At 34.0% G+C, this 13,744-nt stretch overlaps 1 protein-coding gene across 3 annotated transcripts in view; it reads right to left on the bottom strand.

Moving 5' to 3' along the window:
- LOC107449866 (uncharacterized) overlaps window positions 1-13,744 on the bottom strand; it is a 39,918-nt gene that overhangs the window by 9,424 nt on the left and 16,750 nt on the right. For 2 of the 3 annotated variants that reach the window (XM_087151773.1, XM_087151774.1), the window contains exon 3: window positions 7,950-8,163. The exons of the other annotated variant lie outside the window; for it this stretch is intronic. In XM_087151773.1, coding sequence (XP_087007899.1) covers window positions 8,041-8,163 — 123 coding nt within the window. In that variant the 3' untranslated portion in view covers window positions 7,950-8,040. Of the gene's footprint in view, window positions 1-7,949; window positions 8,164-13,744 lie in introns of those variants that run through there. 3 annotated transcript variants of the gene reach the window in all.

Here is a 13,744-nt window from a genome sequence, read left to right as displayed (position 1 = left end):
AACTCCCAAAAACAGTGTTGAGAGACAATCAGAACTAGCCCTTAATCAGGCTTTAAAGGGATTAAACAAATGGTGCCACATCAATAACATGGAAGTCAACCTGGAAAAGACATGTTACCAGACCTTCTCCTTGACACATCAGCCTATCAAACTGAAACTATTGTATGAGGACGTTCCCGTTTTATATACAGACTCTTCTTCATACTTAGGTGTTGTATTCGACCGAAAACTGACGTGGACAGAGCACGTGACCAAAGTTTTGGAGAGAGCCACCTCGAGACTTTCCCTAATGAAAAGAATAGCCGGATCAAAATGGGGCTGCTGTAGAAATACCCTCGACATGACATATAAATCATATATACTCCCCCTCATGACTTATTGCTGCGAGCCGCTGGCGGCGACCAGCAAAAAAGTCCTTGACTCGCTGGAAAGATTCCACAATCAGGCCCTTCGACTTATAACAGGGGCCGTTAAAACAACTCCGATCGATGCACTCCTATTATCTACCCACCACATGAACATCAAGACTAGTATAGAAGAGAGGGCAGTTATTTTGTGGGAAAAAATTTTAAGACTACCAGACTGCCTCTCCCTATGGAGAACCCCACTGACAAATATTGGTCGAACTTTGAAGACCCAGAACGGTTTCCTCCAAAGAGTCGTTGAAATAAAAGACCAACTAAATATTACTTGGAAAACAGAAGACCTTATTAGATCGCAGTGCCCTATCGAAAAAGAGAGATACTCACTAAGTTTAAACCTGTGTCAAGATGTTTCCAAGAGAGACACAAATGATCAAGTCTTAAAATCTATCGCCCTGGAGACTTTGCACTTACTGTACCCAGAGAACGAATGGCTACATATATTCACAGACGGTTCAAGATTGGCTGAAGGCACTAATGCAGGAGCTGGAGTTTCCTGCAACCTTTTTTCATTTTACACCCCGATTGGTTCGTCTAGAACAGCTTTCGATGCAGAAGTATCGGCAATAAGCGTAGCTCTGTCACAACTACAGAATCACCTTGAGAAATGTAATAACGTAGTCATCCTCTCTGACTCCAAAGCCGCACTCCAAGCTATTGCTTCCTCCAAAGCCCCCGCATCTGCCGACATTCTACATTGTCGTCAAGCCCTTCACAGGCTTGACCAACACAACAAAAATGTCGCCATGCAATGGGTACCAGCGCACTGTGGACTTCAAGGTAACGAAACTGCAGATTTCTTGGCCAAAAAAGCCGCCAAGATTCTACAAATATCCCTTAAGCCAGTTCCTTTCCACACAGCGAAAAGGCTAATAAAAATCTCTCTGCAAACAACATTTGAAGCAAAACTCCAAGAAGCAAATGAAAATAAGGACTGGTTAGAAGGAATTAAAGGTATTCCGTCATGGCCAAGAGAAAAATCTGTGGCCCTTTTTCGCCTCGCCACTGGCCATGACTGTTTATCAAAACACCTGTATAAAATTAAAATCTTTTCAAGCCCCCTTTGTCCATTATGTAACCAACAGGAAGAAATGGACGCTAACCATCTAAGACATTGCCCTGCACTTCCTCCCGGGCCCTTGTGGGAACGATATTGGCGGGCGAGATGCACTATTTCAGACCTATAGACTCCTTATTTTTGTAGCTCTTGTTTCCGTTTTTTGTTCTTTCTTTATATTGTTCTTGGCTACAAATTTGTCTTTCATGTCTGCCATTGGAAATAAAAAAAAAACGTTTATTATTTCCTCATCAATTTACTAATCATTTTTTTAGTACTCTAATTTAGGTTTTCCTTAAAGTAAAGTTCCTTTTTAAATTATAGTCAAGTTTTTTAAAAAAGAATTATTGTCTGCCACCTAAGAATTAAACCTTGTTAAGAAATTAAAAACATTCAGGTGTTTAAAATTATTTAATGCAAAACAGCTGATTATTTTCTGAGCATACTATTTTTTTCGAAAAAAGAATGTAAATCATTGATTGTCTTTTTATTTTTTTTTTTATTTCTTGTGACTTCAACATAGGTTATCTAAAATAGTGTTGATGTTCTATAAGTCACTTCAAAGAGTATAAAGATACCGAACATAAAAAGCTGTCGAATATGTAGCCAAAATTTTTTAAGTAATATTTAGGCGGGGAAAAAATCATTATTAATGCCTGGTGACTCACCATTGTGGAAGGTAAAATCATACCAAGATTTTCAATCCACCGTAGTTGTTTACCCAGTGCAGGGAGAATTAGGAAGCCTAATGTAACAACAAGTCATGAAATGTTTAAACATACGTTTTACACCCTGATTAACTTTTGATCTAATGATCGAATCTTCACGTTCTAGAATTTAATATTAATGGTTCGAAGGGGTAACCTCAAATATATGCTGAATAATTAAGTTACGAAATTAGACGCAAAAACGTACTTTCTCTGAATAAGCGTAACCTTTTTTCGACGAATTCGGATTTCAAACTCATAAAATGTAAGGACAAAACAAAATGTGAGCGAAATCGGTCAAATAGTTTATCAGAAATCTTATTTTGAAAAAGTCGTATTTTTAGAAATTGATTTCTCAGGAACTATTTGACCAATTGTGCTCAAAATTTCTAATTTGTCATGTAAAAATACATTCTTTAAAATAAAAGTTGTATAATTTAAATTTATTTAATTGACAAAAGTTGCATAATTTACAATCCAATTTTTTTCCATTGCTATTTAATAAAACAATAAAAAAATAGAAAAGGCTTACCGAAATTCATTTTTTGGGTGGAATTATCTATGGTTAAATTAATTTTATATTTGTGGGCAAAATGTTTTCAATTTACTTAAAAAGATCTCGCGATATGGCAAAATCAAAAAATGAAAATTAACAGTAAGGGGTTCAAACTTTCGCCCACTCCTCTGACCAAATTAACCATATATCCTAACCAAGCCCCTATATTTTGAGAGTCGAAAATCCTCATTCATCGAGAAAAAAATAACTATATTTATTTAAAGAAAATACTGTTTCGTGCCTGATTTCGTAACTCAAAACATCGTCTGCACTAATTAGGTCGACCCCTTTAACCATACAGTCCTAGAACGTGAAAATACCTTCATTAGATCAAAAGCTATTCAGGGTGGTCCAATTTTTATTTTGCGCATTGTACGTAACATTAAACTTGAATGAGTCAGGAATGGGTAGAAATAAACTACTCCGTGAGCTTGAACCACTGTCCTTGACATTACTATTTCCAGAATAGTTGCCAAACTTTAGTTAGAAACATACAATAATGCTCAAAAAAATATATGATATTATTTCAGAATCAAATCTATTATTGTTTTATTTTAATACATAAATTTTAATTATATTTGAAAAATTAGTCAGAACCAAATAGCTAAAATAAAAATTAAGGTGGATCAAACAACTAAACCATTTTACATCGTGATGTATTTTACGTTTTGTATTCCGAAACAATTAACTAATTTTACATTAAAAAATCCTTTACATTAAATGCAACCTTTACATAGGTATAATTCTATGTTTTACATTCTGAAAACAATTAACCAGTTTTACATTACATGATTAACAGTGACTTCGACACAATGATGAGATCTATATTTTGCATTCTACCAACCATATTACATAAATATCAGTAGCTGCTACCTAATAAGCTACACTGGTTATCATAAATTAAGGAAAATTCACAAAAATCGCGATAACTCAAGAAATTACACATGGAATTTTATGAAACTTACCCACAATATACAACACATAGTAAGGTATTAAACAACATAAAAAGAAATTATCAGACATTAATAGTAGTATAGAAATTAGCACATGTATAAAATAAACAAATTGGAAGTATCGGTTTGCAATAGAAAAAGTACCTTTAATATGGAATATGATTGCCTCTAGAAGCAATACAGCACAAACAGCGATGTGTGATGCTTTCAATTATGCGGTCTATCAGTTCAATAGGAAGTGAGAGCCATTGCTCTTGTAAAGCAGTTGCAAGCGTGGCAAGGGTCTGAGGGGGCGGATTGATGGCAGATACACGCCTCCCTAGAGCATCCCAAACGTGCTCGATAGGATTCAAGTCCGGGGATCGAGCTGGCCACTCCATGCGAGTAATTGTTTCCTGTTGAAGATAATCATCAACAATGCGAGCTCTGTGTGGTCTTGCATTATCGTCCTGTAACAGGAAGCAATCACCAATTGCCCCGGCATATGGGCGCACATAAGCATCAAGGATGTTGTCTCGATAAACCTGAGCATTCACGGTTCCCCTTGGAAAGACATGGAGGTATGTGCGCCCTCCTAAGGATATGCCTCCCCAAACACAGACACTGCCTCTTCCGTATGCATCTCTTTCACGGATGTTTGATGGATGATAACGGGTCCCAGGTTCTCTCCATATCAAATAACGTCTACTGTCACTTTCTAGACTAAACCTGGACTCATCCGTAAAGAGAACAGACCTCCATTGATCTGACGTCCAGTGGACATGTTGTCGGGCCCACTGCAAACGGTCTCTCCTATGGCGTGATGTGAGCGGCACGCAAATGGCTGGTCGTCTCGCATACAGACCACCTTCGTGGAGCCTTCTGCGCACAGTTGACGTTGACACCAACCTTCCGGTGGCTGCAGCAAGAGAGGATCTAAGATGTGTCGGAGTAGCGGTTCTATTCCTGCGTGCACTTAATGTCAAATATCGGTCATCGGCACTGGTCGTAACAGTTGGCCGTCCTTGACTGAACCTCCTAGATGCCGAATCTGTGGTTTGAAATTGCCTCCAAAGTCTATGAACCACAGATGGACTCACATTTAGCCATCTGGCCACTTCTGATTGACTCTGCCCTGCCTCTAGTCTCCCGATGGCTCTCCATCGTAGTTCTTCAGGCAAATGATGCCTAGAGGTCATTATTACGAATTGGCTATCTCAGATTTTCAATGTCGCAATCACAGTAAAATTTGTGTGCTTTCTCTCAAACTTGGACTTTTATGCTCCAGGCAGATGACGTAAGCCGAGTGCAGCGCCACTAATTTGCATATTGCAATTTTACTCAGCTACTCTTAGTGGACAACATATGCAAATTTTGCACGGTTTGGCTTACTTTTGAAAGAGTTATCGCTATTTTTGTGATTTTTCCTTAATTTATGATAACCAGTGTATTTCTTATTTTATTTACTGAAACTTTAAAAGTGTTCCAATCTTAAACAATACAAAAATCCTTTTAGCTCTCATTTAAAATAACTTACCTTTAAACATATCGTGCATTAAGTTATCATAAGTGGCACACTCTGGATACAAGGGTAGCATGATCATTCCACCAGTGCCTCCTGGAGCAGGAGCTCCTATTGGACATCCGGCGCCTCCTGGACTACCTGGTGGTCCAGGAGAACCAGGACTACCAGGTGGATAACCAGGTGGATAAAAACTTCTTACTTCCGACTTCCTCGTAAGTTCAATTCTTATCTTATATCAGAAATTTGGAAGATGTTTATCAGGTTTTCTCCTGAATAAATTTTGCGTGAGTTTGAAACAGTAATATAAGAATATATGCTATCTAAATAATGAGTTCGAAATATTATTGCAGATGAGAAAAATTTGATCTTATTACATTACTAGCTGGATGTCCGTTCTTAGCACCGGTTGAGAAAAAAATAGATATTCATTAATTTAATATAGAACATTACAAAATCATGTACAAAACTAAAAGACATATACAAACACAATTAATACTGCTAAAATAATTTCATTTTTATTTATTTATTTATTATTATTATTTGTCCTTCTCGGTTGCTTTGTGTTATTAGATAAAGAAAAACCTAAAATAATTTTTTTGTAATTTTATTAATTTCCAATTTACACCTGTGATAACATTTCGTCAATACAGACATTTACAGGGAAGATTTGTTGGCCACTCTTTCAGTGGCACCACATTTGGTGGGCCAACGTTGCACCTACAGGAAGGACAGATAGTATGGAGAATGAAAAAACATCCATGCCATTCCTGGGATTCGAACCCAGAACCTTTCTGATGCAAGGCCAGTTCCCTGACCCCTACACACACAGTACTACTACCCTTACAGTCCGGTCGGTTCAAATAAAAATGTTATTGAACGATGAAGACTCACAATCACCAAAATGTACCACAAACTGGTGGGTTTTTTTTTCGGTACTTATTCGTAGGGCCATGAAAAACTCCCTTCAACGGTATCTATAATAAAACTGCAGCAATAATCATGATACCAATATTGCCTTCATCAAATTTAATTAAGCATCATTGTCAGTAATAACACAACGATTTTTTATCTTTCTCTTAGAGGAATAAATTGAATTTCTCAATTAATTTTGCATTTTAGTCTATGGCTTATTTTTTAATTTCAGCTAGTACTCATTATCAAAATCAATTAAGCACCATTGGCGTCATAAAATGTATTACAAATTTTTTCTTTTCTTCTGAACGAAAAAAATTATTTCTCCATCAATTTTGTGTTTCAGTACCTAATTTATTTTATTTTAATTACTATTAATGCAAAATAATTTTGTTTTACAGTAATACGTTTGAAACAGTAAGAAAAAAATAAACACGTTGTTTCAGATTATTTCAGGAATACTCATTTGATGAGGCAGTCCACTTATACTACCACGTTCTTGTTAATAATTGAGACATAAAGAATAAAAAACAACTAAACATTAAAAAAAGTGCAATAAACTATTTTTTTTAAATAATAAAAACTATTTATGAAAGCTATAAGCTAGCAAACAATCCCGATGTTATCTTTAAAATATTTAATAAACAAAATCGTCTGCAATTTTATTTATAAAGACTAATTGATATGGGGAAATATCATTTTTTAAACGTCTGTACCAAATGATCAATTGAAATTTTTGAACAATTGTTCGGATCATGAATTATAATTAATCCTTTACACCTCTGTCCGAATTTCAGAACACTAGAACAAAGAGTTATAAGAGAGAGAATCACAAACGCATTTTATATTACAGATGAAAAATCAAAACTAATGAATAACGTAGTATTTTAACAACATACACAGATCGTATGCAAAGATATGATTCCATGGTAAAATTAAAATTAAAATTTCATTAGTATCCATGCCCAGAGGTATCGTCATACGATGCTTACGGCACAACCCTACTATGAACTGTTCCTTCTTGTGCTCCTAGACAGGTCATAATAGAAAAGTGCCCCTAACCGCGTACGACGACAAAGTAACTCCCAGATCAAGCACTGTGAAAAACTGGCCTTCGTGGAGAGCTTTGTAATGGAGTAAACCTGTCTTTGCGCTACATGGAGAGGATAATCGCAAAAACCTCACACGGTTAGCTCGACAGCAAGGTGGACCATAACCAATGATCCATTTACTATTTTACTTCAGCTCTGTGGTCGGCTTAAACAAGGTTGCTCAATTTTCTGAAATTTTTGCAATATTCATTGTGTAATATATTGACAGCTGATGAAATGATTAGGGTGCAATTAAATTAAAAGTGTTTTGTTTAGCATTATATTTAAGTTATTCTTTTGTCATAACTAATATATTAACTTGTGATGGTTTTAGCCTGTTTGAATTCTTAGATATATAAAATTTTATTCTACCATTTAAAGTAACGATGAAGTTAAATATATTTTTTTACACAAAATATTCGTGGTTTTGTATCCGAATTAAATCAAATAGGTGTTTTATTTTAAGACAAAATTATTTTTAATAAGCGAAAGGAATGTATTTAACTACTCAGTTGTATAAATGACTGTTTATAATCTGATCCATCCCTAATTTTAACCAATTCAATAAGAAAAAATTTTCCTCAGAAAGAAACGATATAATTATGAAAATTTTTTAAATCGGAATTCTAACTTTTCAGTAAGAAATTCAACTACTTATCAGAAACATTAAATCAATTAATTTTTTTTGAAGCTTTAAACATTAAAAGTGTGTTATTGAAACAAATTTTGTATTAAAAAATGCAGAACTTTATAATTGAATATATTTATTTCATCCACATTTCATGTTTCATCATAAAAGGTGGCAACAGTTATATTTACAATTTAAATTTCGATATCATCAAACTTCGGCTCCGGAGCATAAATTTCCTTGTACAAACTCCATAATCTTATCCACACATTCTTGTGGCATTGGCTCAGTTACTGCACAGCGAACCTTTTCCACATCTTCAGACATGCATATCTAAAAAATGAATAAATAAATACATAAAAAAAATTAAGGAACATGACAAAAAAAGTACCTTTATTCTACTATTCGAAAAGAAAAAATAACTTTAAAGCTTTATTTTAAAAATTGTAAAATAATTTTTAATTCTTTTATGCGATATATGTAGAAAGCGCTGTCAGAGAAGAGTTAAAAAAATTGTTTAAATTAATTATATTTGATTTCATGATTAAACTTACTATCGTTTCTTTTTAAAAAATTACAAAATGTAAAATCTTTTTTAATGACATTTTTGCAAAGCTGCTTTTCGAATAATAAGAGTTTCTACGCATTAGAATTAGCCTGATAGAGGAAAGGGGACTATTCGGCCATTTTTACTAATTTATGAAAATACCATATTTAATATATTTTCTTAACTTATAAAGCGTTTTTTTAAGAATAATTTGGACGTTTACCTGCATTCTCGTTTATATTTGGAATTACGAAACTGATTATTGAATAATAGTTTTTTTAAAAAAGGTTGTTTTTGTAGACGTTTGCACCACTACATGGGACAAGCTATGTGGCTAGAGTGGATGAACTTAATAACTTATTATTTTCTCGTTTAATACAACTCAATTAATGCAATCAACTACAATCTAAGTCTCAGTGAAGAATAAATACTGGCATATTATAATTAAAGTACTAATTTGTACTGTTCATTATACTGAGAAATACAGTTTGAAAGCAAGCCAATACATTTTAAAACTATTATTCAATTTGATTTATCTGAAAGCAAAAAGCCAATTTTAAGTCAAATTTTTTAATAAAATAATAATTTATAATAATAAATTAATGATGAAATATTCTGAAGGACAACACACAGAGTCTGCAAACAAATCGCAAAAGCGTGGACAGGACTGTTCGTGGTTATTCTGTTTTATAATAATGTATTACAAAAAATAAATATTTAAAAAACACTTTGCTTTCGTTATTAATCCAACTTTATTGAATCATATTCTTTTCACTAATTTCATAAAACAACTCTGTTAAATGTTCTCAAAACCTTTAAAAAGTGAATTAATGCAAAGGTTCCGTACTAAATTTTTCACTTGAGATTGAAACAACTTTTTGTATATTGTATATCATTCTACAAAATCATTCTAATTTAGAAACTAAATAACGTCAAATGTGTTGCAATTTTAATAAATTCATATTTCTTCCAATGGCATCTATTTGGTTTTGCTTAATGTTGATTAATTGAAACTAGTCAAAGTAAAGGTTAATATCAAAATTTAAGAAAAAATAATCCTGCATAATTTGTATTATATTTTGACCTCTTGTTGAAAATCTGAAAGCAAAATATGTAACTAATATATATTTTTAATATTTTTTTTCTCAATTAGCAGTTTTCTGCGGTTCGTTTCAGAAAAAGCTCATATATGTTGATTTTGAGGGATTAATTTCTTTTAGAAAAATGACAATTAAGAGAATGAATAGAGGATTCATTACTAATGTCTTTATTACTGTTGAGAATACCTCGATCCCCCCTAGCGGACAAATACAGAAACATTCAATTACGAACTTTTTCTCCACGAGCGTGGTATAGCTTAGAATTTGTAATGAACAACGTACAACTCTTTTCATCTGTATATAGCTTTCCCTTTTTTTATCATGCTTAAATTATTAAATTTAATTCTTAAACGTTTTGTGCGAAGTATTTTTCAGCCTAAGTGTATTAGTTATCTACAGCCCAAGACCTTTGGAAGAGAATACTAGGTGAAGGCAGAACAAGAAGCCGAAACAAGGTAAGATTCCTTGTTGATATATATTGAATCATTAGAAGTCTTTGTTTAGTATTCGTTATATGGCATCCCCTGCTGGGACGATAGTTAACTTTTTTAATTTGAACACTTATTAAATTGAAATGAAAAATATAAATTAGCACTAAATTAAAAAAATAAACAATGGAGGAACGGGTAACAATTTTAAAGAAAAAAAGAGGTTTGCTTAGATCGTCTGTTACTAAAGCACTGAATGTATTAGAAAATGAACTTAAAACAGAAGTGTCAGATATCAGTGTTTTAGAAGAGTGTTTACATTTTCTTCTAAACAAAAATGAATCACTTGAATCGATTAACAAAGAATTAGAAGTTTTGTTTGCACCTGAAGAGTTTGAAGACGAATTTTCGAAATCAGAAGAGTACAGTGAAAAAGTTGTTCGTTGTAAATTCCGCGCTACCAAGAAAATTCAGGAATTAAACGAAACCATATCGATTGAAAAATCTAAAAATAAGGAATCCTTAGGACTTGATGAGTCTACAAATTATAAAAGTGAACAAAAAGAAAGTATTCGAATTAAACTCCCCAAATTAAGCATTCCCAAATTTTACGGCGAGTTTAAACAATGGCTGACATTTTGGAACAGTTTTGAGTCGGCCATTCATAACAATGACACTCTCAATAAAATTGATAAGTTTAATTACTTAAAAGCTCATTTGGGTGGAACTGCCCTGAATACAATAGAAGGTTTTTCTATTTCTGAAGAAACATATGACACGGCAGTCAAATTATTGAAAGAAAGATTTGCCCGAACAGATATTCTTATTAACGCCCACATGAATAATATCATAAATATGCAACCATTAAAGAACTCACGAGATGTAATTTCTTTCCGAAAATTTTATGATAACATAAATACACAAATAAGAAGTTTAGAATCTTTAGGATTAGTCTGTAAAAATTACGGAAATGTTTTATGCCCCATTCTCATTAAAATTTTACCGCCTGATTTAGTCTTAGAATATAACAGACGTGAAAGTGAAACAGAATCAGATATAAAAGAACTTATGAGCTTTCTCTCCAAGGAGTTAAATTCTAGAGAACGATCTGCAATAATGAATCATGCGGATGACCTTCGACCCCGCCGCTTCTCTGAATCATTTTCTACCAGCCGTAAGCAAAATATTCCCAATACTCGATTCAAATATAATAAATCAGAAAATAAAAATAAATTCATTTCCGCTTCAGAATTAATCTCTTCTGAAATAAATGAAAACATGAATAAAAAATTATGCGGTTTTTGCGACTCCTCAAAACATGAGAGTTCCGTATGTGAATATGCTAATGATTTATCCGTTGAAGAGAAAAAAGATATTTTGTTAAAGAAGGGGATTTGTTTCAAATGTTTAGAAAATAAAGGCCATATTGCACGCTTTTGCCGTTTTAAAGTTGTGTGCAGTAGATGCCAAGGTAAACATCAAACTGTCTTGTGCTTTTCTAAGTTTGACCATGATATTAAAGGTAAAAATAGTCCTAATTCTGAAGATAATGTACTAACGAATCAAACATCATCTGAAACTGTATATTTGCAAACATTGATTGTTCGTATACACAATAAAGGTAAAGAACACTTTATCCGGGGAATTTATGATTCAGGCAGTCAAAAGAGTTACATTAGTAAATTTGTAGCTGAAAGAATGGGATTAGAAAAATTGGGTGAGGAAGAAATTACTCATGGACTTTTTGGAGGATCTCAATCAACAGAATTGCATAATCGATTCGCTTTGCAGTTAAGTAGTATCGATAGAAAATATAGTTGTGAGTTAGTTGCCATGGATCAAAAGAAAATCTGTACGAATATTCCCAGGGCTAATAATTTTGAGTTGCTAAAAGATCTAGAGTCAAAGGGTATATTTTTGAGTGATATTTCCCCAAAAAGTAAGGAATGTTTACATGAAAGGAATTTGAACGAAATACATTTACTATTGGGGGCCGACGTTGCAAGAAAGCTTATAACAGATCGTATAGAACATCTCTCTTGTGGATTAGTGGCAGTAAAGACCAATCTAGGGTGGACTGTAATGGGAAAGTCAACCAATCATGATAAATTTGATAGTTCACTTTTGGTTCTATCCCTTCATGTTAATGATGCAAAAATCACAGATTTATGGGATTTAGATACATTGGGAATTGTTGATTCTTGTGAAAAACGGTCTAGAGAAGAATTACAGGATCTTGCCCTAAAACACTTTAAAGAAACTGTAACGATGGATCATGACGGGAGGTATAAAGTTTGCCTTCCATGGTTAGATAGATACATACCTCTTGCCGATAATAAATCCTTGACAGAAAAAAGATTAAAGAACACGATAAGGTCTTTAAAATCAATTGACAAACTTAAAGATTATGAAAGGGTTTTTGATGAATGGGAATCTGAAGGGATTATTGAGAGAGTCGGCGAACCTGAAGCCTCTTCAACATCGAATGTTAGTTATTTACCACATAGGGCTGTATTTAAAGAACAATCTACTACGAAATCTAGACCCGTTTTTGACGGCTCTGCTCGCACTCGAAACTTTGTTTCCATTATTGACTGTATTGAAAAAGGCCCTAATTTAATTGAATTAATTCCCTCAGTTTTGAATCGCTTCAGGGTTGGAAGAATAGGAGTCATCGCTGATATTCGGAAAGCATTTTTGCAAATATCATTACATGAGCGGGACAGAGACTATTTGCGTTTCATATGGTGGAAAGAAGGAGATCATAGAAAAGAGATCATTTATCGTCATTGCAGGGTTGTTTTTGGGATAAACTGTAGCCCGTTTCTTTTAGCTGCAACTCTAGACCATCATTTAGAACAAGCCCCTGCGCATCTTTAAGATCTAGCCACTAAACTAAAGAACTCGATGTATGTGGACAACTGCGTCACCAGTGTCGATTCTCCTCAAGAACTGGACTATTTTCGAAATGAATCTTGTAAACTACTCGCATCAGCCAAATTTGATCTTAGAGGATGGTGTAACAACAGCTATTCCACTAGCATTGCTGAAAAAGACGAATTTCCATTTGAAACTTTGAATATAAAAGAAGTACCTGTGCTAGGATTGCTATGGAATACAGAAGAAGATACTTTAACTTGTTATTTAAGAAAATTGGAATTTAGGGATGAACCTGTAACGAAAAGAAGTATTCTCTCATTAGCTCACAAGCTTTTGATCCAATTGGATTTACTGCACCATTAACCTTGATTCCGAAGATAATTTTACAAGAATGCTGGAAAATCAAAGTTTCATGGGACTGTAAGTTGCCTGATAATATTGTTAAAGAGTTTCATAAGTGGAAAAATCAACTTTTTGAACTGCAAAACGTGAAAATACCCCGAAGATTGAGTGAGTTCACACTCCATTCAGGAAGTTTATCTTTGCATGTTTGATGCTTGCAAAAAATCCTATGCCACCTGTGTTTTCCTTAGAGTTAAAGTTGAGAGCGATGTAACCTGCCAGTTAGTCCAGGCTCGATCCCGAGTAGCTCCGTTAAAGAACATAACTATCCCTCGTCTAGAGCTTTTGGCATGTTGCATTGGAGCAAGGTTAGCAGAATCCGTCAAAAAAGATCTGAAACTCGAAGATGTGGAAACTCACTATTGGACCGACTCCATGGATACCTTATATTGGATTAGAACTGACGTACCATGGGGTACATTTGTGGAAAATAGAGTCAGAGAAATCCGAAGATTATCTTGCCCGAATTCATGGAAATTTGTTCCTGGAAATAAAAACATCGCTGACTTACCATCACGTGGTTGCTCAGCAAAAACTCTTCTGCAGTCTGAATGGTG

The sequence above is a fragment of the Parasteatoda tepidariorum genome, chromosome 9 (genome assembly GCF_982258835.1).
Source record: "Parasteatoda tepidariorum strain Cologne lab strain chromosome 9, Ptep-v5.0, whole genome shotgun sequence".
Classification (NCBI taxonomy): domain Eukaryota; kingdom Metazoa; phylum Arthropoda; class Arachnida; order Araneae; family Theridiidae; genus Parasteatoda; species Parasteatoda tepidariorum.
Note: the sequence above shows the minus strand (reverse complement) of the source record. Positions and strands in the feature narration are given on the sequence as shown.